The sequence below is a fragment of the Thalassophryne amazonica genome, chromosome 8 (assembly GCF_902500255.1).
Source record: "Thalassophryne amazonica chromosome 8, fThaAma1.1, whole genome shotgun sequence".
Lineage (NCBI taxonomy): Eukaryota > Metazoa > Chordata > Actinopteri > Batrachoidiformes > Batrachoididae > Thalassophryne > Thalassophryne amazonica.
Genome location: NC_047110.1, coordinates 114,171,595 through 114,197,905, shown reverse-complemented (window position 1 = coordinate 114,197,905; position 26,311 = coordinate 114,171,595). Strand labels below are relative to the sequence as shown.

The following is a 26,311-nucleotide window of genomic DNA, read 5'->3' as shown; positions in this document are numbered from 1 at the left end:
TAGTGAAACTAGCCTGTACAAACATTCTCTGGAACTGAACAAGTCAGGCTAATGATTGAGGAATGTGATTGTCCAGAATGGGAGAAAAGAATAAGTACAATAGAAAGTGTAAAGGGTCCCACTTTGGAGATGTTGCATGCTGTTCGGTTTAATAGTCCAGATAGTACCGCTCTGGAATATTTAAATATACTTGAGAATACATTTAGTACTCCCCTAACGGGATAGGAACTTTATTTTGCATTTATATCACTGTGTGTGAGTGGGAAACTCTCTGAATTTTTGAGGCGTCTAGAGTGTGCTCTTAATGGGGTGGTACAGAAAGGTGGGTTGCAGGTAACAGCAGCAAACAATGCACATCTGGATCAGCTTATTAAGGGTGCCACTTGAGCCGATATGTTGCTGGTTAATCTCAGGTTGCAAGAGCGTAGGGAGAATCCTCCTAGCATTTTGCTGTTGTTGAATGAAATTCGGTGTGAAGAGCAGCACGAAGCAGTTCATCATCGACTGCAACGTGGTAGTGGGGTGTATACCTGGTAGTATCAGTATACCAGAAATGCTATAGTTACAGCAGACCTGGAGGTGCAAGGCTTGCAGGCAGAGATGCAGGTAGAGATACAGAATCTTAAGAGCCTAGTGAGGGAGCTATAGTTTTAGAGCTATAGAAGATAATGTTTTCATTATCGGATTATCTTTTCAGATAACTTTGAAAACCATTATCGGAATAATTATCTTCCGATAAATTTTTAGATCGTTAACAAGGTGAACAGATGTGTAGTTCTGCTCTCTACAAACAGAGGAGGCTCTATCCTCTGCAGACAAAGGAGAACTGGTCACCAAAAAAAAAGCTCATTTCTTTTAACCCCATACTGATACGCGGCTGATATCACCCAAGTCATCCAGAAGCATACATTTTTAAGTTATGGTTCAAATTTTAACCAAACTTATTTCGGACAAGTTATTTAAATTAACGTCACATCTGAAGTTGTATAAAGTGAAAATATCATATGTTTTAGTTTCAAAGTAATGCGCTAATTTTTAAGGTTTTAGTGTGCACATGCTGTGTCCAGGTGCATTATGGATGATAGGGTAATCTCAGTACATTCACAACAGGAGAAATGATTTGAGACACTTTATGATTCCTTCTTTATGTTCTCCAATGCCATATACCAACACAGGGCAGAGTAGCTACCTAAACTCTGTGAGTGAGATAGAGTATCTCGTCAATAGTTTTACATCCTCATTGAAGACAACTTTGGATGCTGTAGCTCCTCTGAAAAAGAGAGCTTTAAATCAGAAGTGCCTGACTCCGTGGTATAACTCGCAGCTTAAAGCAGATAACCCGTAAGTTGAAGAGGAAATGCGTCTCACTAATTTAGAAGATCTTCACTTAGCCTGTAAAAAGAGTCTGTTGCTCTATAAAAAAGCCCTCCGTAAAGCTAGGACATCTTACTACTCATCACTAATTGAAGAAAATAAGAACAACCCAAGGTTTCTTTTCAGCACTGTAGCCAGGCTGACAGAGTCAGAGCTCTATTGAGCCGAGTATTCCTTTAACTTTAACTAGTAATGACTTTATGACTTTCTTTGCTAATAAAATTTTAACTATTAGAGAAAAAATTACTCATAACCATCCCAAAGACGTATCGTTATCTTTGGCTGCTTTCAGTGATGCCGGTATTTGGTTAGACTCTTTCTCTCCGATTGTTCTGTCTGAGTTATTTTCATTAGTTACTTCCTTCAAACCATCAACATGTCTATTAGACCCCATTCCTCCCAGGCTGCTCAAGGAAGCCCTACCATTAATTAATGCTTCGATCTTAAATATGATCAATCTATCTTTATTAGTTGGCTATGTACCACAGGCTTTTAAGGTGGCAGTAATTAAACCATTACTTAAAAAGCCATCACTTGACCCAGCTATCTTAGCTAATTATAGGCCAATCTCCAACCTTCCTTTTCTCTCAAAAATTCTTGAAAGGGTAGTTGTAAAACAGCTAACTGATCATCTGCAGAGGAATGGTCTATTTGAAGAGTTTCAGTCAGGTTTTAGAATTCATCATAGTACAGAAACAGCATTAGTGAAGGTTACAAATGATCTTCTTATGGCCTCAGACAGTGGACTCATCTCTGTGCTTGTTCTGTTAGACCTCAGTGCTGCTTTTGATACTGTTGACCATAAAAATTTATTAGAGATTAGAGCATGCCATAGGTATTAAAGGCACTGCGCTGCAGTGGTTTGAATCATATTTATCTAATAGATTACAATTTGTTCATGTAAATGGGGAATCTTCTTCACAGACTAAGGTTAATTATGGAGTTCCACAAGGTTCTGTGCTAGGACCAATTTTATTCACTTTATACATGCTTCCCTTAGGCAGTATTATTAGACAGCATTGCTTAAATTTTCATTGTTACGCAGATGATACTCAGCTTTATCTATCCATGAAGCCAGAGGACACACACCAATTAGCTAAACTGCAGGATTGTCTTACAGACATAAAGACATGGATGACCTCTAATTTCCTGCTTTTAAACTCAGATAAAACTGAAGTTATTGTACTTGGCCCCACAAATCTTAGAAACATGGTGTCTAACCAGATCCTTACTCTGGATGGCATTACCCTGACCTCTAGTAATACTGTGAGAAATCTTGGAGTCATTTTTGATCAGTATATGTCATTCAATGCGCATATTAAACAAATATGTAGGACTGCTTTTTTGCATTTGCGCAATATCTCTAAAATTAGAAAGGTCTTGTCTCAAGAGTGATGCTGAAAAACTAATTCATGCATTTATTTCCTCTAGGCTGGACTATTGTAATTCAGTATTATCAGGTTGTCCTAAAAGTTCCCTGAAAAGCCTTCAGTTAATTTAAAATGCTGCAGCTAGAGTACTGACAGGGAATAGAAGGAGAGAGCATATCTCACCCATATTGGCCTCTCTTCATTGGCTTCCTGTTAATTCTAGAATAGAATTTAAAATTCTTCTTCTTACTTATGTTTTGAATAATCAGGTCCCATCTTATCTTAGGGACCTCATAGTACCATATCACCCCAATAGAGCGCTTCGCTCTCAGACTGCAGGCTTACTTGTAGTTCCTAGGGTTTGTAAGAGTAGAATGGGAGGCAGAGCCTTCAGCTTTCAGGCTCCTCTCCTGTGGAACCAGCTCCCAATTCAGATCAGGGAGACAGACACCCTCTCTACTTTTAAGATTAGGCTTAAAACTTTCCTTTTTGCTAAAGCTTATATAGTTGGGGCTGGATCAGGTAACCCTGAACCATCCCTTAGTTATGCTGCTATAGACGTAGACTGCTGGGGGGTTCCCATGATGCACTGTTTCTTTCTCTTTTTGCTCTGTATGCACCACTCTGCATTTAATCATTAGTGATTGATCTCTGCTCCCCTCCACAGCATGTCTTTTTCCTGGTTCTCTCCCTCAGCCCCAACCAGTCCCAGCAGAAGACTGCTCCTCCCTGAGCGTGGTTCTGCTGGAGGTTTCTTCCTGTTAAAAGGGAGTTTTTCCTTCCCACTGTCGCCAAGTGCTTACTCACAGGGGGTCATTTTGACAGTTGGGGTTTTTCTGTAATTATTGTATGGCTTTGCCTTGCAATATGAAGCGCCTTGGGGCAACTGTTTGTTGTGATTTGGTGCTATATAAATGAAATTTATTTGATTAAACTCTAGTGCCTAAAACTCTCGTGAATGTATTCTCTGGGTTTATAGATGCTGTTATTGTGTCTGCATTTGTTAAATTCCATGCATCTTAAACGTAGCAACACAGATTATCTGGAATTTTGTTTTGGCAAGTTTTCAAAGTCTCTACTGGCCAATAGTGTTCATGGCAGTATTCAGACTGAAGCTGGGCAGACACTGTACCAGAGAACTGCACGGTGTAAAAGTTCAGAGCACACGTTTTATGTTCTCAGACGTATGTTCAAAACCCACATGTTGGACTTGTGTTTCCAGAAGCAAAATGTAAACAGAAGCTCTTTTTTTTTTCAAACTTAATTTCCAAAAACTCTCTATGGGAGACATCAAAGTAAAAAAAAAAAAAAAAAAAAAAAAAAAAAAAAAATTACAAGACAGGTGCGAGAGTTTGGACGCTTGTAGCAGCAACAGAATATCAAACAGGTTTGACTTTCATCTGATCATACGATCGGCGATCAGGAGGTGGTCGTGAGATGTTAAATGCAGCTCGTTACTCCATGTATACTAAACAATGCAGGACGTGCGATTAACCTGAAACTCTGTGCCATCCAAAAACAATCCTTGCACGAATGAAAAATCAGCTGAAAAAGGGCCAAAACTCGCACTGGCACCAGTAGATCGAAAGCACGTTTCTGTCATGGGAATTACCCCGCAGTATAGGCCTGTTGAGGTGTCCAGGTCAAGGGAGGCGAGGTCTAAGTCGGTATCACCTAGAACTTTTGTCCAGAGAGTCTAGGGATTGTTTTTGCTACCGGTGTGGTGAGGATGAGCATATGGCCTTCAAGTGTGTTGCCCCAGAGAATTATGCTCAGGTGATACAAAAGTTGTTACAAGCGCGACGGAAGCAAAAGGCCAACTTGACATCTGACCATAATCCAACAGCTAAGATCATTCAAGCTAGTGTTAACAGGGGCGTTTTGCAGATGCCTGTGAATAGGTTGCCTAAGGGACTTGTTGGACCTCCATCTATTGTACCAATTAGAATCAATGGAATCCCTGTACTGCCTTAGTGGACAGTGGTTCTCAGGTTATGATCATCTTTGACAGTTGGTACACTGAACACTTGTCTCATATTCCGCTGCATCCTTTGACTGGTTTGATATGGGACTTAGTGAATCGGAGAGTAGTTACTCATACAAAGGTTATATTCAGGTGGACCTTTGAGTTGCCTAGATGTGCACAGACTACAAAAACCAAGTCGGTATTCATTTTGGCATTCATATATCCAGATCTTGGTGATGCTGACTCAGTACGTTTTGCTGGGTACTAATGTCAAATGGGTGCAATCCATTCAGTCGTGTCCTTCACCACAAGCAGTGGAGTATTGTCAGGCTGCTTGAATGCAGTTGCAGGATCAAGATTGTGGCAGCCATTTTCTGTTGTCACCAGATCATGACTGAGTTTCCAGTGGCGGAAGTTAAATGGATGGGGCCTGGTCTCATGGTGATTCCTGCTGGGGCAAAGCATGTGGCAATATACCAAGTTAAAGAGAACTTACAGGTGGAAGATAGCATACTGCCTATTGGCCTTGCCCGGAAGAATGGACAATTGTGTGTGGATTATCGGACCTTAAATCGGTGAACTATCCCAGACCAGTATACCATAACCATGCATTGAGGATGCCTTGGATTGTTTATAAGCAGTAAGTGGTTCTCTGTGTTAGAGTTGCAAAGCGACTATTATCAGATCCCTATTGCAGAGGAGGACAAGGAGAAAACAGCTTTCATATGCCCTTTGGGATTTTACCAGTTTCAGCGTATGCCGCAAGGTAGAACAGGGGCCCCGGTGACATTCTAATGGCTGATGGAGAAGTCTGTTGGGGATATGCATATGCTGGAGGTGATGGTGTATTTGGATGACTTGATTGTGGTTGGTGCTACCTTGGAGGAACATGAAAGAAGGTTGCATAGGGTTTTGACTTGTTTGGCAGAAGCTGGACTGAAATTGTCCTTGGATAAGTTTCAGTTCTGCCATTCCAAAGTGACATGTTTGACATTGTGTCAGCACAGGATATAGCCACAGACCCAGCTGAGGTGGAGGCAGTGACTCGGTGGACACAGCCCACTGACCTCCCCTCCTCGCAATCTTTTCTGGGATTCTGTGGGTATTATCGTTGTTTCATAAAGAACTATTCCATTCTGGTTCAACCCTTAACTAATCTGTGCAAGGGATATCTACCCACTCAGTGGAAGAGGACTGTTCCCTTGGTGGCGAAGACTTATAAAGTCTGTGAGCCTTTTGGAGATTGGTGGGATCAATCGTATACGGAAGCTTTCCAGACTATTATTCACTGGCTCACTAATGCACCTGTATTGGGATTTGCTGATCTGGCAAAGCCGCACATTCTTCACACTGATGCTAGTCATTGTGGGTTGGTTGGGGGCTGTTCTTAATCAAGAACATCCCAAAGGTATCAGGCCAGTAGCTTTTGCTAGCCGGAAGGTTATTGCATCAGACAGGAACTATCCTGTGCATTAGTTGGCGTTTTTGGCTCTTAAATGGGCAGTAGTGGATAAATTCCATGACTATTTGTATGGAGCTCAATTTACTGTTAGAACTGACAATAATCCCCTTACGCATGTTCTGACTACTGCTAAGTTGAATGCAACCAGGCATCCTTGGCTTTCAGCTCTTGCCACCTATAATTTCACTTTGCAATATAGACCCAGGGCTAATAATACTGATGCTGATGCATAATCTCGGAATCCTGTTAGCCGTGATGACGGGGACTGGCAGAGTGTGCCACTGAAAAGGATTAAAGCATTATTCAAGCAGATTCACCTGATGGGGGAGCCCAAGATACTATTGTTATAGCGGAATACTTGGGGTTCTCACCCGAGGGGGTCTCAGAGTGTTTTGCCTACCCGGTCCGCCTTGATTCAGGTTGCCTGATCCAACTCAGCCCTACTAAGTTCAGGCAGGCTCAGGAGAAGGATCTGACTATAGCCCCCGTCAAGCAGTCCCTTGGTGGAGGACCAGCATTTTCGTCTTGGGATAATAGTAGGACTATGTTGCTGAATAGAGAGGCAGGTAAATTGGTGATCAAAGGTAATCTGTTGTATAGGAATGTCCAAACATCTGCTGAAACATGTCAGTTGGTACTCCCATAGAAAGATGTCCCTATGGTTTAGAAATCTTTGCATTGCGAGTCTGGACATTTGGGGGTTGAGAAAACCACACAACTCATTTGAGACAGAATTTATTGGCCTAAGATGGGAGCGGATGTGGAGCAGTATGTGAGGAATTGTGGTCGATGTGTTACTCATAAGGCCCTTCCTTAACAAGCAGCTCCTTTCCTTTGAACCATATTACCAGTCAAAGCCTGTTAGACCTTGTCTGTATTGATTTCCTGTCCCTTAAACCTGATTTGCAAGGTTATGCTAACATCTTGGTTGCCACGGATCATTTTACCTGGTATGTGCAAGCTTTTCCCGTGAAGGCTCAGATGGCAGCTACCATGGCATAAATCTTGCATGCGAGGTATTTTGTGCATTACAGACTCCCTGTGTGCGTTCATTCAGATCAAGGAAGAGGTTTTGAGAGCGAGTTGACCAAGGACCTGCTGAGAATGCTTGTGGTCCGTAAGTCTCGAACCAGTCCGCACCATCCACAGGGAGATCCACAACCTGAGATTCAATTGCACATTGTTACTAATTTTGGGAACTTTGGAGCCTAGGTATCGGAGGAAATGGAGGTAAAAGATCTGTCAATTAGTGCATGCTTACAACTGCACCCAAAACAAAGCAAATGGTTACTTGCCATACTTGTTATTTGATAGGGAAGCTTGTTTGACTACTTACATCTGTTTTGGTGTGTTAGATGAAAGCTCCAAATCTGTGTCATTTCAGTCAGTTAAAGCGTGATCTTGAGAGCGCGTACAAGTTGGCTACCGAGGCAGCCGACCAAAACCATCAGCGTAATAAAAGCCTATGATCAGCATGTCCGAGAGCAAGTTTTGGATAAAGGTGATTGGGTATTGCTGAGGAACTTTGGGGTTACAGGACAGCATAAGTTAAAGGGTACATTGAAACCGTGACCTTACCAGATCATGGAGAAGTTGCCCAATTTACTGGTGTATAAGATAAAAAGAAGACGGTCCATCGGAGTCATCTACTAACTAATTGGTTACCTTGTAAGACTGCCAGCAGATGATAGTGAGAAGTGCTCACAAGGAGTAGTCACTCAAGTGCTGCGACCTCGGAGGGTCACTCGTTCAGTAGTTCATTTGGGTTATGATGAGCTGGGGAAGCCGTCAGATCAGCCAAAGACCGTTCTCAGCCAGGGAGTGTGGGTCGGAAGTGGAACGTATCAAGACCTCTGGGAACATCTCTGTAAAACCCACTGGTGTCAGCAATGTGGTGGGGAAAACTCGGGATAACCACGTTATTTTGGGTGTGTTACCCAGTAGGTTGATGGGGACAAACTTTTTCAGCAAGGGGACAATGTAGCCCAGTGGAAAATCAGAAGGAAGGAAATGTGTGTATCTTTTCCTGATGTAAACTGTATATTTGCATTAAGGTAAGATGTTGCACCTGGCTAATTGTGTTTCTGCTATCAGCAATATTCTCCGATTGGAAGACTGGGATCAGGAGTCACTGTGAAATGAGTTGCACACGTACCAGCTGGTGGGTTTTGATTGGCTGGTTTGAAGGCGTGTGGTGCGGATTGATTGGTGGAGTGTATAAGTGAGGCAGGTTTTCGGTGTCTGCGCCGACTGAAGAGCGGGACGTGCTTCAACGGCAGCAGAGGTGCTTTGATGGCAAAGGCTCCATCGAGGAGAGAATTCTTTCACTCTCTTGCTTGGGAGACTGAGCGGACTGAGAGCAGTTCCGATGCCACATACTGTAGAGAGTGGTTACCTCAGACATGAACTCGGCCGTGGTCGCCACACTGTTGGTGGGTGAACAGACAGAGGAGACGCTGAGTCACCATGACTGAAAGCGGATAGGAACGTTTGACCGTGAGACAGGAGAGCCCGTCGACCTCGAGCGGGGAGATGGATGCATTCAGAGCTGCTGGAGATGCAGGTGTGCCGGGAGCGGGGAAGGGGCAAATGAGACGGGTGGATGAGAAATACAGCAGAGTCCAAGATGTCAACCAGATAGCCTGTTTCCACGCGCTGGCCGTGCCTGTGTTTTTACCATCTACACAGTGTTTGTGTGTTCTGTGCCAAGGCTTGCTGCAACACTGAGGTTGTCATGACGTGTCCACGAACCTGGCGGCCGGAGAAGTTTCAACACACTCAAAAGCAGATAATTGGTGGTTCCGGTACGACAGGCTGGGGACTGGCCTGTGTGACAAGTTATTCTTCCGTTTCATCAGTTTCTCTCGACTGGAAGGCATGAGTACGAGACTGCACACTTGCCAGGACAGCATCCTGGGAAGGGCCTAATACCCTTAATTGGAGATCGGACCCAAAGCACCCTCCTATTCTCAAGTATGAGTATTATAGAGCGGTGGTAAGGGTGCTACACGAGTAACCCTACAGGCCACAAGTGAATGAAATGAGTCACGCCACACGCTGTACGCAGCTCACGTGACACAAATGCATAACCCTATGGGCAGCAAGTGGCACAAATAGGTAATCCTATGGGCTGCACGCAATTTAAACAAGTTATCCTACAGGCTGTACGCAGCTCAAACAGGTAACCTTACAGGCCGTACGTGACTCAAACGGGTACCCGTACAGGCCACACATGGCTCAAACGAGTAACCATACAGGCTGTACATGGCTCAAAGGGGTAACCCTACAGATTGTAACCCTACGTTCTGCACGCAGCTCAAACAGGTAACCACACAGGCAGTACGCGGCTCAAATGGGTAACTTTAAAGGCCACACGTGACTGAAACGTGTAACCCTACAGGCCATACGTGGCTCAGACAGGTAACCTGTACTGGCTATAAGCGGCTCAAATGGGTAACCTGCCCCGCTCACTATAGCTCAAATGCATCCCAACAAGCATCAGGATTTAAAGCAAATAACTAATTTAAATCAAAGTTTTCAAGTGATGCAAGATGTCAGACAAAGATCAAAGTTCATCTTTATTATGATTTAATTTTACACAAAATGCAGCTGCAACCAAAAAAGACAAATGCTCAGAAAGATGCAAAAACAAGGAACGCAGTTGGGTATGATCTGGATCTCAGGTTGTAGATTAAATGATTCAATTTAGATTCATTTTATAAATGAATAAAAAAGAGATCAAATTGATTTTAATTTGGTAATTTGAAAGAGCAGATTTAGTCTAAACCTGCTGAAAAGGAGGTGAAAAAAGCAGATACACAACAAAAGAAATGTGGGAAACTTAAAACATAAAAAAAGACAAAACGCTGTCCGATGAAATTAAAGTCATATTTTGGAAGACAAAGTGGATAAAAGCCAACAGCACTGATTTCAGTGGTGGGCACAAAAAGTTAGCTTTGATAACCACTAATCAGCTAACTGAAAAGTTATATTTTACAATGCTAAACTGATAAACCACTAAAAAAATTTATCAGAACCTAGAGCTGACTGCTTACCGCTAACTTTCAGTGTTGTCTCCGGTACATTCTCAGCTACTGACAAGCCGATTTTGAGTTCAAACACCGCCAACACTTCTGACAGAATCAAAGACGATCACAAACACAACCAATGAGTCAGTGCTTCTGTCTTTGTGCGCCCACCAAGAACCATTATCCTTCACAAAATACTGCGGTCCAGCCGTGAGGAAAGCCGTGAAAAGGAAAGCAGCTTTGATTTATGGGTTTAATTTATAAATCAAATTAATCTGGATAGAATAACTACATTAATGTCAAGTCTGTCATTTGTACAAAGTGAAAATGTAACATCTTTTAATTTTAAAATAATGCACTAATTCTGAAGTTTTGAACATTAACACACACAGATGCCCAAAGGGATTATGGGTAAACTGCGCCTCCGCTCACACTGACTGGTTGATTCATTCATTCTATGTAAAAACCAACACAAGTAAAGGCCCTTCACACACAGTGCGAAGTTTGGTTGAATACAGCGTGAAACGGTTCAAATTAGAGCACCACGAAACATCGCGCCGATGGGCAGGTGTGTGTGATCCCGGTGCAAGGGTTTGTGCATGCAACGGTATCTTTCGAGCAGGAACACAGTGCAAGGTGCACCACATCGCGCCGCTTATGTGGAATAAATAAAGCAAACAGCAGCTGGTACCTATGGAACCACATCGCGCTGCTTATGTGGAATAAAATATATTTAATAAAAAAAAAACATACCACCCATGGAATTCGTACCTGCACTTTACTGATTGACAGCCAGAAACTTTACCACTGGCCTGTAAACGGTGTGGGGAAAATGCCTGAAATCAACAAAGAAATGGACGGATTTAAAAAAAATAAACCATACACCTTAAACACAGCATTTTATATTAAACTAAATAAACTCTTATCAAGCGAGCAATACAAATATCATCTGTCTGTTCCTCTTTTGATAACCCATGGTCACAGACATACAATCATGAAATGACATGAATGAGAAGCAGTTCGCTCTCATCATGTCCACATCTGCTGGCATGTGTCCAGCTGGCCCGCGCGTGTGTCTTGCCTGACATGTGTCTTATGGACGGCGCAGCAGAACTGACACCACGTCATGTGGAACAGTGCTCAAACAGACACACGTGCGTCACAATGGCCAGCTGTTAGTCCATGTCTATCCAAACACAGTACATGTTGCTCAGCTGGGATGTCTAGATCGACAGATCTCCACAGCCGCTTCAGTGGACCTCATGTCAATTTAGCACACACACCAAGGCCACACTCGTGGGGCACTTAGACAAATTTCACTGCCAGCACGACAGTGATTGTCTGCAGACTGTTGTTGTGCCAAGAGTGCAAATGGCCACACATTTTCTAAGTGCCAAACGAGCGCTGTTAGATGTTCGTGTGTCAGCTGGAATTTGGCCGATAGCTGCTGCAAGAGGGTTCAAATGGGCTCTCACAGTGCACTCTGTCTTTCAGCTGCTGGTGTGCGTGAATAGTTGTAGCAGCAGGTGTACGAGGCATTGGAGGCCGCTACAATTTTTCAGAAATGGCGTGCAATTCCTCGTTTGTGCCCTTGAGCATTTTTATTTAGGGTTAGCCTGGAGTTTCCTTTTGGATCAGTTGCTATAGTTAAAGACAGAAATAAGTCATTTAATATTACTCTTAGTTTATTTAGAAAGCTAGGTTTTAGGATATTGCACAAGTTAATTTCCTTATCAACTAAAAGTTTAATTTTAAGCTTCATTTGCATAAAATCCAAAACGGGAGTAGACGAAATGGGATTTACAATAGTGTTCAGAATAATAGTAGTGCTATGTGACTAAAAAGATTAATCCAGGTTTTGAGTATATTTCTTATTGTTACATGGGAAACAAGGTACCAGTAGATTCTCACAAATCCAACAAGACCAAGCATTCATGATATGCACACTCTTAAGGCTATGAAATTGGGCTATTAGTAAAAAAAAAAAGTAGAAAAGGGGGTGTTCACAATAATAGTAGCATCTGCTGTTGACGCTACAAACTCAAAACTATTATGTTCAAACTGCTTTTTTAGCAATCCTGTGAATCACTATACTAGTATTTAGTTGAATAACCAGTTTTTCATGATTTCTTCACATCTGCGAGGCATGGAGTCAACCAACTTGTGGCACCTTTCAGCTGTTATTCCACTCCAAGTTTCTTTAACAACATTCCACAATTCATTCACATTTCTTGGTTTTGCTTCAGAAAAAGCTTTTTTGATGTCACCCCACAAGTTCTCAATTGGATTTAGGTCCGGGGATTGGGCAGGCCACTCCAAAACATTAATTTTGTTGGTTTGGAACCAAGATTTTGCTGGTTTACTAGTGTGCTTGGAGTCATTGTCTTGTTGAAACACCCATTTCAAGGGCATGTCCTCTTCAGCATAAGGCAACATGACCTTCAAGTATTTTGACATATCCAAACTGATCCATGATACCTGGTATGCAATATATAGGCCCAACACCATAGTAGGAGAAACATGCCCATATCATGATGCTTGCACCACCATGCTTCACTGTGAACTGTGGCTTGAATTCAGAGTTTGGGGGTCGTCTCACAAACTGTCTGCGGCCCTTGGACCCAAAAAGAACAATTTTACTCTCATCAGTCCACAAAATATTCCTCCATTTCTCTTTAGGCCAGTTGATGTGTTCTTTGGCAAATTGTAACCTCTTCTGCACGTCTTTTATTTAACAGAGGGACTTTGCGGGGGATTCTTGCAAATAAATTAGCTTCACACAGGCGTCTTCTAACTGTCACAGCACTTACAGGTAACTCCAGACTGTCTTTGATCATCCTGGAGCTGATCAATGGGTGAGCCTTTTCCATTCTGGTTATTCTTCTATCCATTTTGATGGTGGTTTTCCGTTTTCTTCCACGCGTCTCTGGTTTTTTTTTGTCCATTTTAAAACATTGGAGATCATTGTAGATGAACAGCCTATAATTTTTTGCACCTGCGTATGTTTTCCCCTCTCCAATCAACTTTTTAATCAAACTACGCTGTTCTTCTGAACAATGTCTTGAACGTCCCATTTTCCTCAGGCTTTCAAAGAGAAAAGCATGTTCAACAGGTGCTGGCTTCATTCTTAAATAGGGGACACCTGATTCACACCTGTTTGTTCCACAAAATTGACAAACTCACTGACTGAATGCCACACTACTATTATTGTGAACACCCCCTTTTCTACTTTTTTTTTTTTTACTAATAGCCCAATTTCATAGCCTTAAGAGTGTGCATATCATGAATGCTTGGTCTTGTTGGATTTGTGAGAATCTACTGGTACCTTGTTTCCCATGTAACAATAAGAAATATACTCAAAACCTGGATTAATCTTATTAGTCACATAGCACTACTATTATTCTGAACACTACTGTATGAACTTTCCTAAGAGTAGACAAAATGGCAGTAGACCAACTGGGAACCTAGCTGTAGACAAACTGGGAATTTTAGAGTAGGCGAAATGGGAGTAGACCAACCGGGAATAAACCAGTGGGAATGGCACCCGGTTATATAACACGGTTGTCGACCTGAATCACAACTTTTGGTTTTGCAAATGCCTTTTTTTTTTTTTTACAAATGAAAAAAAAGGACATATTTTACAAAAGCACAACACCCACACGTTACAGTAACTTGTGTTGGTTTTTACACAGAATGAATTGATCAACCAATCAGTGTGAGCGGAGGCTCAGTGTACCCATAATCCCTTTGGGCATCTGTGTGTTAATGTTCAAAACTTCAGAATTAGTGCATTATTTTAAAAATGTTATTTTCATTTTGTACAAATGAGAGTTGACGTTACTGTAGTTATTCTATCCAGATGAATTTGATTTATAAACCAAAACCCTAAGTCAAATTTGCTTTTTTTTGTGGTAGCCAGGACTCTTCCGCTGGGGTAGAGTTGAGCTCAGCTACTCTCAGCTGCCTGACTGCTGCAAAAAATGTAACAGACTGGAACCAACATGTATGATTTTAGGGTTTACAAATGTATTTCACCCTTACTTGTTATTGTCCATTCGGCTGCTCCCGCTTTGTGTTTGGGGTCGCCACAGCAGATACAACCAGATCCGCATTTATATTTGGCATAAGTTTTATGCCGGATGCCCTTCCTGATGCAACTCCAGTGTTACCTGGAGAAACACACACAGCCGCTGGTGTTCCAAAGAGGTCTCCCATCCAAGTACTAACCAGGTCCCGCACTGCTTGGCTTCTGAGATCTGACGGGATCAGGCTTACACAGAGCAGATCGGCTGCTAACTATGCAATAAAATGTTAGCGGACTAAATTAATGTAACTAAATTTAGTGAAAGCTAATTGGTCCGCTGATGGTTTTTGAAGTTAGCTGAATAGCCAATCCACTAACAAAAAAAGTTAGCTTCACTAATTAGCAGTTAGCGGAACTGTGCCCACCACTGATTGATTCCACAAATATGAATCTGAGGCTGATCAGCAGAGACAGTGGCTAACTAGCATGCTAGCTGTGTGCAGAGCAAATGCAGAGACAGCAAACACACACACACTTTCCAGGGATTCCCCGACCATTACATACACCTGGCGGGCCACGTAGTAAAGCTCAGTGTGTAAAGCTACTGCTCGGACCCCATTTTCCCAAATAAACTTCACAATAAAATCATTTTCAAGTAAACAGGCCACAGTCGGTTCCAAGCATTGGCTCCTGGACGTGAGCTGAGAATGTGGCGGTCCATCGTCCTACATTTGAGTGTGTGTTTGAACGCTCCCACACCAGGCAGTCCTGACCTGTTCAGGAACTCATCTGTGAAAGTAGTTTAGTTCAGATTTCACAACAAGAAGCTGATGTCAGGAATACTTATCAAGCAGAGCAACAGAGCTCCCCCTGCTGGCAGGAGGGTGGTAATCAACACAGACATGCATTAAAAAAAGATGATGCGGCAGAAACAGTAAGCTAGAAAGTGCTGGCACTAACACGTGTGGTGTCACTAGCCCTAGCACAGGCTCAGGGTGATCAGGTGGAGGATGTTACCTGTCATACAATCTTTGGACATTTCATCCACAGACTGATTACCTCACAGACGGACCCGGCGTGTGTCAAAGTAATTTAACGACAGTTTTCAACAGCATCAGTCAAAGACGTCAAAGCAAAATCGTCAGCTGACACTCAAATCTCCAAAAGGAGAAAAAACAAAGACTTACCTTCGCTCTCGGAGCTTTTCGATGTATTCAAACTTTGGGGTTAGCTTCCCGTTTGAGGTGATGACCGCCTTTAGAAGCAAACAAATTATAAACATCAAATCCATGAAACACACACAGAGAGTCAAAGATGCACATTTCCTGTTTATCTGCTCGGCCATGAAACCATCAGAGGTGAAACAGACAAAAAGTCTCTCCAGTCACATACATCTTACTCCTCAGAGGCTCTATGGAGTCTTGGTGGCTTCCCTCACATGCCTCCTTTGTGCATGTTTTTGACAATGACCTGCTTCCTGTGCTGTCAGTCATTACATTTCTTCATGGCCTATGTCACCTTGCAAGCAGACATATTCATGGACGTGGAAACGATTATGTTAATCAGTTTTCTAGACCTTTTTTCATATTTATTTTAATTTGCAGCTCAGTTTGCTGCCATTTATTTTATTATAAAAGCTGTTTTTGTTAAATCTCTTTAAAAGTTGCAATCAAACAACGACCTTCAGATCTTCTGATTTGATGATTGAACATTTGTGATGAATTGTTTTTTGACACAAACGACTTTAAATCACTTGAAGCTGCTTCTGATCATTCAGCGGGTTTCAGTGGCACTCTGGCAGCGTGATGTCGCGTACGTCGCTGCAGCATATATGTCGCGTACCTCGTTGCAGTGCTCTGGCAGCGTGATGTCGCGTACCTTGTCACAGCGCTCTGGCAGCGTGATGTCGCGTACCTCGCCGCAGCGTGATGTCGCGTACCTCGCCGCAGCGTGATGTCGCGTACCTCGCCGCAGCACCAGCTGCTCGCGTCATGAGATTGGAAGATGAGCAAAGCAGGCAGTCATGATACAGACCAAATTTGATAAACCCAGAAAATAATCGCGGCGTTTGTCACTCAGAGACGACTCTGTTATGAAACTCAAATGCTGCTCAATTCAGTTTCCTTTACGTCTAGGAGTCATGTGTCTCTTTAATCCTCAACCAGAAAAAAAAACAGGAACTGTTGGGTTTTGAGGATATGGGACGACTTGTTTACTGCATGTAGCTCTGATCTTATTTTTCTTTAAAAACAAACATTGGGGTCTCTTGGGACATTTGCACATAAATCCAACATGTTGCCATGGAGACAGAAGCTCATATCTTATGGTTGGTGAAACATCGGACAACTTCCTCAATCTGGCAGCAGAAAAGGTGTCGCCACAGAAGTCAGCAGCGCAGAAACCCATCCAGTCTGTCACTGTTCCAGTTGCTGTTTTAAGTTGTTTTCTTTGTTTCTGTGCAAAGTCAACATTATGCCCCCTGCTGGCTGGCAGGTGCAATAAGTAAATAGACTTGCAAGCAAATATTACGGGTCAAAGCAGCCCACTCCCGTGGATAAGGATGCACAGATCACATTTTTTCACTTCCGATCAGATATCTGAATGTGGATATCTGCCAATACCGATACTATTCCGATACCATTGCTCTGTTTGCTTTAATATTATTATCATTACTGTTGGTTTTATGAGGATATTTTGTATTCCCAGTTATACAGCTTCATGATGAAGTGTTAAGAGGAGTGGCCTCAAATTTATCTAAAGTCTGGGTCTGTTATTGAAGATTAGGGCTAGTGGCCGGCAATCACCTTAGTATTTCTTCTCTTTTGCTGGTGCTTAATGCTTCTGCTTTGTTGTTGCTTAATGCTGACAAATTATACTGTATTTGTTTTTCTGATGCTTGATTCTTTTTTTTTTTTTCCTTTTCTCTCTGTTTGAGGTGTGGCTCCATCCAGAGATTGTTGTGGTGTCTGTTTCTGTAACCCTGCTGTCCTGTGCACCAACAACATTCCCTGTATATTCGTTTTGTAATTTGTCTGTATCATGGCCCAAGCAGAGGGTCACCCCTTTGAGTATGGTATGCTTGAGGTTTCTTCCTCAGAGGGAGTTTGTTCTTACCACTGTTGCTCTGGGAGTTGGTAAGGTTAGACCTTACCTTTATAATTATATAATTGAAATAAATTTAATTGAATTGATTTTCTTAAAAAGAAGACCTGAAAGTTCAGCTAAAATTTGCCAGAAGGTATATCTAAGATGCAAGCCTAGATTTGATGTTTTGGTGAAAGAATGAAGTCCTTTTTAAATAGACTTTTATAGACTTAAAAGACAACACAGTACTCTCTCTCTCCCTCTCACTCACTCGCTTACTCGCTCTCCCTCTCTCTCTCCTCACTCACTCGCTTGCTCGCTCTCCCTCTCTCTCTCTCTCCTACTAAGAGCAAACTTGAACTTTTTGGAAACATGAATAAATAAAATAATATACAATAAATAAATGTAAATTTCTAAATGTATCATCAGCTATGCTCACATGAGGAGCTCTGGATTAATACTGAAGGATTTTGATGGAGTTTTTTTCCCATGTTTGGCTGCGCTCCTCGGATGTGCTCTGAGCTGCTGTGTCATAGCGTTTCACAGCCTCGGGACGCTGAAGCGGCTGACTTTTCAGGACACATTTCAGCAACAATTAGTTGATTTTTCAGAAAATCTGTGCTCGGCAGCACAGATGATTTAAACCCCGAGAGCCGGGCGTTAATTTGGCTAGAACACTACTCGTCAATTGGGGAGGAGACTTCTCTCAAACAGCTCGGCTTCAGTTCAGAAACCCCCCACCGCCCCTTGCCTCCTCATGCTCAGCAGCAAACAGCAGACAGCATTCAGCAGCAGTTGAGAGGGTACACAGACATGACTCCACTCTGGTATCAGAAAACGCAGCACGTTGTATTGGTATTTTCCGATATTTGAATTACATTGGTATCAGAAGCCGATACAACACTGGACTGGATCGGCCCCTTCATTACCCGCACCACCACAGAACCAGGCCTGCCCTGAGCTGGAACCACACAAAAGCAAGCAGCAACACAAGGGCACACCTTTCATTTTGCTAAAAATGCATTGTGTTGTATTCCAGGGCAGTCAGGGGCTTCCCACCAAATGGCAGTAATGCACCTCTCAGTTGCTTTACCTACCACCAAAACAGAAGACTCATCCTTGTTTGCCACAACCATGTCCAGATAAATCAATGCTGAGTCCGAAACTACTGACAACAGCTGAACATCATGTTTCCAGCCTGTCTCTTCCTCAAAATGTGGTCGTTACATATCTGGATGTGTTTCTTCTTTGTTCTGTATGACTGCACACAGTTGACGGCAGACTGCATCACTGCCATCATATGGTTAGGAGTGGAACTGAATAAGCTTATGTTTTGCTGTAGATATCACAGTTAAATGTGGTTCTTGCTGTGATATTGCTGTGACACCAGCAATCAAACGACCACCAATTAAATGTGCCACCTCGTGGCACATTTTCACCAAATTTGGTACAAGAGCTATAAACCATATCCTGGATGAAGCTGGCAGATTTGACAGCATTTGATGGGTCCATTAATGAGAGGGGATATTGAGATGTTCCAGCTGTTCTAAATTGAATTAGAAATTTTAATTTCTTTCAAAAAGTTGATTTACAAACAAAAACCGAACACTGTTGTTGATTACAACCATTTCAAATGCGGTGTTGATTCATGGACTAGAAATTACGCAACTACTCCGTGCGTGCAGGAACACAGAGATGGCCCATAGCTGTGTTTTACAACCTGTTGGACATGGCTGCCACAAATGCACATGTTTTATGCACAGCATGTACAGGATCAAAAGAAAGTCGGCAATTGTTCATGCTGGAGCTCGCTGAGGAATTTAAGAACAGATATTTGCAGGAAAAGGCACTAGGGGAAGAGCGCAAACAGCAGCGTTGTGAGATGGGTTTCTCACAAGAAAAAGACAATGCCAGGTGTGCATACTCTGCAATAATAACAGAAGCACTGAACATTGTGTACACTGCTGAAAATACACCTGTGGCAAATGTAGGAAAGACACACCTTGGGAATGTGGAAACTGCAAGTTATGACAACTGTATGGTACATTTGTGTGCTTTGTATACTCTGTATAGCAGGGGTGGCCAAGTTCGGTCCTCGAGAGCCACATTCCTGACACTCTAAGTTGTCTCCCTGCTCCAACACACCTGGATCCAATGAAAGGCTCATTAGCAGACTTTTAATGAGCCTTTCATTGGATCCAGGCTCTCGAGGACCGAACTTGGCCACCCCTGCTGTATAGTAACAAGCCTTTTCTTTGGGAGAAATAAAATTTTGTTTTCTTCCTGACATTATACCTTCTGTTTGTTGTTATTCCAAGATGAAATGTTTTTTTTGCTGGGGGGGAGTGCTAATCCCAGTTCAATGACATTGTGAGCTTAGTACAGAACAATGTCATTGTAACTGGTGTTTAGCCAACAACCAAATGACCATTCATGAAGGATTTTCATCAGAAATACTTCTGCCCTTCTTAAAATGACAAGCAATTATTACAATAAGTGTTTTTATGACAAATAGAAAACGTATCTTGGATCAAATGATAAAAATAAGGTAAAACTGTTTGTTGGCTAAATACAATCTAAAATGAAAAATGGTTACTCTGAGTACATGAAATAAGATATGGCCTCAATGAAATTGACTGCAAAATGAATAATGTTGCAGGGGCAGTGGTGGCAGCTCCAGCTGAAATAATACTTTTGTACTCAAGCTCAAATCAGACACGACATAGGAATGTGGCCTGTTTCTCTGGAATGTGCCCAGACAGGATCACATGAGCTGCATGTTAATTCCTGTCCAAATGTTAGCATATCGAGAGGAATGAATGTTTTGCAAAGAGGAGGGTGCAGGCAGCAGAAACAAAAATCTCTGGGCCTGCCAGTGTTAAAGTCAGGATTCTGAGTGTCAGCGTCAGCCTCTGTAATGTCATAAAGTTATTTATAGGAAATAAACATGGCAAAAGGATAATAACCATTTTTTCACTGATTTACGTGTGACTCGACTTGCTGATCGAAGGATGGCTTCTTCACTCATGTTTGAGAGATCTCGTACCCAGTGAACTAAAATGGGTTCCAGACAGCCATGCAGGTTTTAGTTTGACAGACTCCAACAAGTGCTTTCACTCTGAGGAAAGGGGAAGAGCTTCCTGCTGATGTGGTTAAAATAACCACATGGTATTTGCATGTTGTCACAGATGCTGTGATTAACAAAGTCAATTAAGTGAACCATAAACATTAAGGACAGAGAAACAAGCTGTTCAAAGATTTCACTTCTTCTTCTACTTACGTCTCTGACTTGTGAACTGAAATCTTCCTCCTCCAGCGGTCTGGTGGCATCCGAAGACAGCTGACAAACACAAAAAAAAAAAGATTGAATGCTGATCAAACAAAGAAAAAATGTCCTCACGGACTCTGGACCCCCAGAGCCTGAATGAAGAGTCTTGATCTTACCATCTCCCACATGTAGGGGAAGAGACGATCTCCGAAGTACTCTGTGGCCTCAATGGGGAGTTGAGCAGGCAGGTTATCAATGGAGCACATCAGGATCCCGTTACCCTCCACGCTGTCGGAACCACAAACTAAAGATAAACCCCTCCACGCTGTCGGAACCACAAACTAAAGATAAACCCCCCCACGCTGTCGGAACCACAAACTAAAGATAAACCCCCCCACGCTGTCGGAACCACAAACTAAACATCGACCCCCCCCCCCACGCTGTCCACCCCTCCACCCGGTGTCATGCTCCTGCAGGGTTTTGCTGAGAGGGTCTATGGTTAAGCAGAAGAAAAGAGGCGAAAGGCTGTCTCTTTGCCATTGTCTGCATCTTTCTCTCTGGCTGTTGGTGTATTTTATTTTAGCATATTCCATTGCCCACAGCAGTATCCACTCTTCCTCCTTCTTCCACTGACTCCTTTCCAACTGAAGTTGTTTCCCTTTTTCCATCAACTGATTTTCCTTCATCGCTTCTTTTTGGGCTTCTTCCTTTATTTTTTGTATTTTCTCTGCTGTCAGATATTTTGTGATTTGAGAGGCAACTGATTGTAGTTTTGCAGTTGTGGTAGCTTCTTTCTTTTCTGCTGGTAAATCCCCTTTTTTTTATGCGCTCCTCAAATACTGCCTTTGTCCTTCTGCCATGAGTAAGTGAAGCAGTGAAAGATCTTTTTCTTCTCTTCAATGGTCCAACTTACTGTGGCGTAGTTTCGTTTGTTTCTTTTGGCCCATTGATGCTGTTGCTGGAGTCCAGGATCAGAACTCTGCTGATCTGGTGGATTATCCAGCTGAGTGCTTCCACAGGAGAGTTGTCCTGTATGGTTTTCCTTTTGTGGCTTCAGAGTGTCCTTCTGTTTCAGTCTTTTTTTGCCGATCAGAACAGCTAAATGGTTTTCTTCTTGCTTGTCTCTCCTTTTGTTGCTCTGAGTTGTTCATGTGACCAGATGCTTTTCCATATTTAGAGCTTTTGTCATCAGTCTGAGTTCCAGAACTGTCTGAACTCCTGCCACTGGTATCTGGCTGTAAATGACTTGAGTTGCTGGCTGGTTGTGGTCCTCCATCGTCCTCTCCATCAGCTTCTGCTGTCAGTGTTCTGTGTACAGATGAGCTGCTGACTACAGGCTCAGCCTCTCTGCTCTCATCACTTGGGCTTTGATGAAGCTGTGATGACTCTGGTTTTTCATCATTTTTACTCTTCACAGGGACGGCAGTGAAACCAAACGTGGTGAGATCTGCCTCCTCCAGCTGCTGAAGCTGCTCTCCCTGCTGACTTATCCACAGCTTCTCTTCTTCTTTAATGTCCTCCTGGTCAACACTTCCATTCCTGGTGTTCAGGGAGTTTCTTCTTTTATCGCCAACAATGGCTACATGTCTCTTTTGTTCTCTTCTTTTAAATGACACACTTCTTCTTCCTGGTCTGTGATCATTCCTTCATCAGCATGTGTTAACTGTAGTTTCAACATGTCCCTCAGCTGCTGGACAATCATAAGCAGGAGACACCAACCCTGATCCCAGAGATCACCTGACATGCACGTTTTCCTTACGTACCTGCTGAAACCAGCTGCTCTGGATCAGCGAACTTCGGGCTTGAAAACAGCATCCAGCACGCTGACTAGTTTCTTCTCTTCTTTAAATCCACTCGTTTCTTCTTGCTGCTCTGTGATGTTTTTTGTTTCTAATTATATGTGTAGGGCAGGACGTACCGGCTCAGGTCATCCCACTTCTTGTTGATGTAACACTTGTTTCTCTCTAGTTTATGACTAAACATCTAGCTAAAGGCCATGTTTGTATTATGATTTTATTTTGTTATGGCGGCGGTCCTTAAAATGGGTCTCTGAGAATGGAAAGGCAGAAGGCTCTGGGGATACATTGCATACTGTATCTTTTTTGGGAACTTCTCCAGATGCATCTGTTTCTGCTTCAGACAAAAATAAATCTGTCTGCATCGATAAGTCTGACTTCTGATTGCCCCTTCACTGCAATTTTAATTTTATGCTGAACATCATCACAGAAATTTCGCAACAACCACATCCTGTAAATAAGCCCCAAGTCCTGGATAATAAGCAGCCACGCAAAATGTGACATTTCTTATGATTGCAACAACATGGAGTGAACGTTTGGAGGAATACAGTCTTTCTGGTCCTTAAGGTCAGTAGACTGCAAATGGTGCAAAAACCCCAGCTATAAAACTATTTAAAATAAATTATCTTTTTTTCACGATCTGCCTGGGTGGCTGTCATCCAGGACCCGGGGTGGTTCCGTAGTGTATTTGATGTTGTGGCACATGACACCAGCACATGTTCCCTGACCTCTGACTTTCTGCACTCTAATCCCAAATGTAATCTCTTGGCCTCCAGGTCATGTGCTCCCTATAACTGGTGGTGGCGCTAGCGGGCAGGTGTGCTTCCGTACCTGTCGTGATCGATGTGCTGGTCGGCGTCATACATACAGAACGGCTTATCAATAGTTGTGCACTCATTCATGAACTCAATGGAACCTCCGGTATCAGCAGATATGTCACAGATGGCCAAGAGTCTGTCAAAACAACAAATACAGCATGAGCACTCACAGACAACAACCTCTCACCTTTGATCTGCTTGGACCAATAACCAGTGGTGGGCACAGCAAAACTGAACCAAAAGAGTTATCTTCAATAACCGCTAATCCGCCAACTGAAAAGTTAACTTTTATAACGCTAAACCGATTAAAAAAAAAAAAAAAAAAATTTAGCGGAAGTTACAGCTAACCGCTAACTTTTAGTATTTACTCAGTGCAATGTCAGCTACTGATAAGCCAGTTTCAAGTTTAAGCACCACAGAGGCTTGTGAGTAGGGCTGCCACGACTAGTGGACTAGTCATGACTATGTCGACTATTGAAACCGCTGACAACTAATTGAGTCGTTGACGAGCAGCTTCTGTTTTTCCCCCTTATTCTTCAACTCGTAAAATCTTGTATTTTTTATTTGTTAAAAATTTGATTTCTCCCATCGAGAGTTTTTGTAAAAATAAGAAATGTAAATAAAGTTTGAAAAAAAAAAGAAAAACAAAACAACAAAAAACGCTTCTGTTTACATTTTGCTTCCAGAAACACAAGTCCGACATGTGGTTTTTGAACGTACAATGTGAGTAGTCAGATCGCATCTGAACATCGGGCAGTGTGAGAACATAAATCGTGCACTCTGAACTTTTACACTGTGCGGTTTTGTCATACAGCTGAGTTTGAGCTGGAGTCGAGTACAATGTCTGTGCAGTGCAAATATCGTACAGTGTCTGACCAGCATTAGGCACCCAGCCTGCTGCCGCCAAAAAAATAGAAAAAAAAGTGTTATTTAATTTTAACATACAACAGACAGTGGCACAAGAGATCAAACGCTCAGAATTTCATTTATAAACAAAACTAATTATGGACAGTTTATCAACATTAATGGCAACTCTGTCATTTTTACAAAGTGAAAATATTGCACATTTTTTTAAAGTAATGCGCTAATTCTGAAGGTTTGAGCATTAACAGACACACGCCAAAAGACATTATTGGAAATGAGTCTCCTCTCAATCACTGGTTGGTTGGTTGGTTTATTTAAGTTACTGTAACTTGTGTGTTGGTTTTGACAAATGTGTATTTGTAAATATGTAATTCTTCATTTGTAAAAAAAAAAAAAGGCATTTGCAAAACTGAAAATTCTTTGTGAAGTGTGATTCAGCACAACGAAGAGCGACCAACAATCGCACATTGGTCACTATTTACACTCCCATCCACTAGATGACAGTGTTCTATGCGTTTTGACGAGAGGGGGAGTGATTGTGAGGAGACGCATTTCCCATAATGCCTTTTGGTGTGTGTCTTAACACTCAAACCTTCAGATTAGCGCATTACTTTAAAAGATATGTGTGATATTTTCATTTTTTAAAAATTACAGACTTGCTGTCAAAACTGTCTGGAATTAGTTTTGTTTATAAATGAAACAATGAGTGAAAAGTGTCTTGTGTTTGATCTCTTCTGCCACTGTCTGTTGTGGCATGTGGAAAGTAAATGACACTTTTTTCATTTTGCAGCAGCTGGGGGAGGGCTGGGCTCCTCAAAGCTCTCTGACTGTTGCAAAACATACAATAGACAGTAACTAACATGTATGCTTTTAGGGTTTACAAATGTTTTAACCATTAAGCTTTACTCACTATGCCAGCAAAAAAATGTTAGCGGAGTGAAAGTCAGCGGAACTATGCCTTTGCATGGTTGACATCAGTTGTTCTCACTGTGTTTTGTACAACACTGCCTCTAACCTTAGTGACATGAAATTTGGGGTTCCACAGGGGTCCGCCTTAGGCCCCCTGCTTTCTCCCTTTATATAGCACCCCTTGGGCACATACTGTGGTGTTATGGGATTACCTTTCATTGCTAATGCTGATGATACTCAGTTACAACCCCAATTCCAATGAAGTTGGGACATTGTGTAAAATTTAAATAAAAACAGAATACAATGATTTGCAAATCCTCTTCAACCTATATTCAACTGAATACACCACAAAGACAAGATATTTAATAAAAGAGAAAAATAACTGGTGCAACACAGAAATAAGTGCCAGAAAATTTAATAAGGTGCTGAAAGCAAAAATGTACAACGGGACTAACATTTCGATGTGCGAGTCACATCTTCCTGAGAGTCCTGCAAAGACAGATGGTACAGCTTAAATACTAATAAGCAGGTGTCCTGATGCTTCCAAAGGGGCATGACCATCCGTCAGACACAACACTCACTCAATTAGTAATCAATTCATGATTAGAAACACACTGTCCCAAAACACACAAGACTAAAACCAGACTAAAAAACAATTATTAGAGAAAGCAAGTAAATTTTAAATCTTCATTCAGACCAAAAGGTTCCAAAGTGCCTAAAGTGTAAATCCAAAACGCTTCTCTACATCAGAGTTTTTTAATAATATCACCACCTCTGGGTGGAGCTGTGATTCTCTCAATCTCCCAAAATTTTAAAGATGCTGGAGAGCCATGACCGGCCTGTTTATAGTGCCTTGCCATGGCATAGGTTAAATTCTGAGTACGGATTGCTGTTTTATGTTCAGCTATCCGTAATTTAAGTTGACGTTTTGTTTGGCCAATGTATGCCAATCCACAAGGGCATTTTAAAATATATACTACATGAGTAGTATTACAATTGATAAATGAAGAAATAGGATATTGCTTACCAGTGTGAGGATGAGAGAAACATGAAGCATTAGTGGAATTTGAACAATGTGCACAATTACCACATCTGAAGAAACCTTTTGATGGGCTGGAGGGCCAGGCAGTTGAGACGGGAATAATCATATCTGAATGAACAAGTCTATCACGAATATTTTGGGCACGCCTAAATATAAATTTAGGCGGTTCAGCACAAATGTCTTTAAGTGTGAGATCACTCTTCAGAATGTGCCAATATTTATAAATTATGTTTTTTATTCTTCCCGCAAATGGAGTATAGCAGGTAGAAAAAAACAATTTAGATGTTGAAGATTTAGATTTTTCTT

General features: G+C 42.1%; 1 protein-coding gene and 1 long non-coding RNA gene across 5 annotated transcripts in view; one reads left to right on the top strand and one right to left on the bottom strand.

Annotated features, from left to right (window-relative positions):
- Positions 1–26,311, bottom strand: part of aass (aminoadipate-semialdehyde synthase) — a 123,021-nt gene that overhangs the window by 27,981 nt on the left and 68,729 nt on the right. For all 4 annotated transcript variants that reach the window (XR_004562372.1, XM_034177314.1, XM_034177313.1 and 1 more), the window contains exons 10-13: positions 23,204–23,326; positions 20,753–20,864; positions 20,589–20,648; positions 15,412–15,479 (exon numbers count right to left, since the gene is read on the bottom strand). Coding sequence is in view for 3 of the 4 variants with exons in the window: in XM_034177314.1 (XP_034033205.1) it covers positions 15,412–15,479; positions 20,589–20,648; positions 20,753–20,864; positions 23,204–23,326 (363 nt within the window). In the remaining variant the exon portion in view is untranslated. The remainder of the gene's footprint in view (positions 1–15,411; positions 15,480–20,588; positions 20,649–20,752; positions 20,865–23,203; positions 23,327–26,311) is intronic.
- LOC117516355 lies at positions 19,220–21,760 on the top strand. Its single transcript, XR_004562373.1, has 3 exons — positions 19,220–19,366; positions 21,314–21,320; positions 21,736–21,760. It is a non-coding gene; the product is annotated as an uncharacterized LOC117516355 (long non-coding RNA).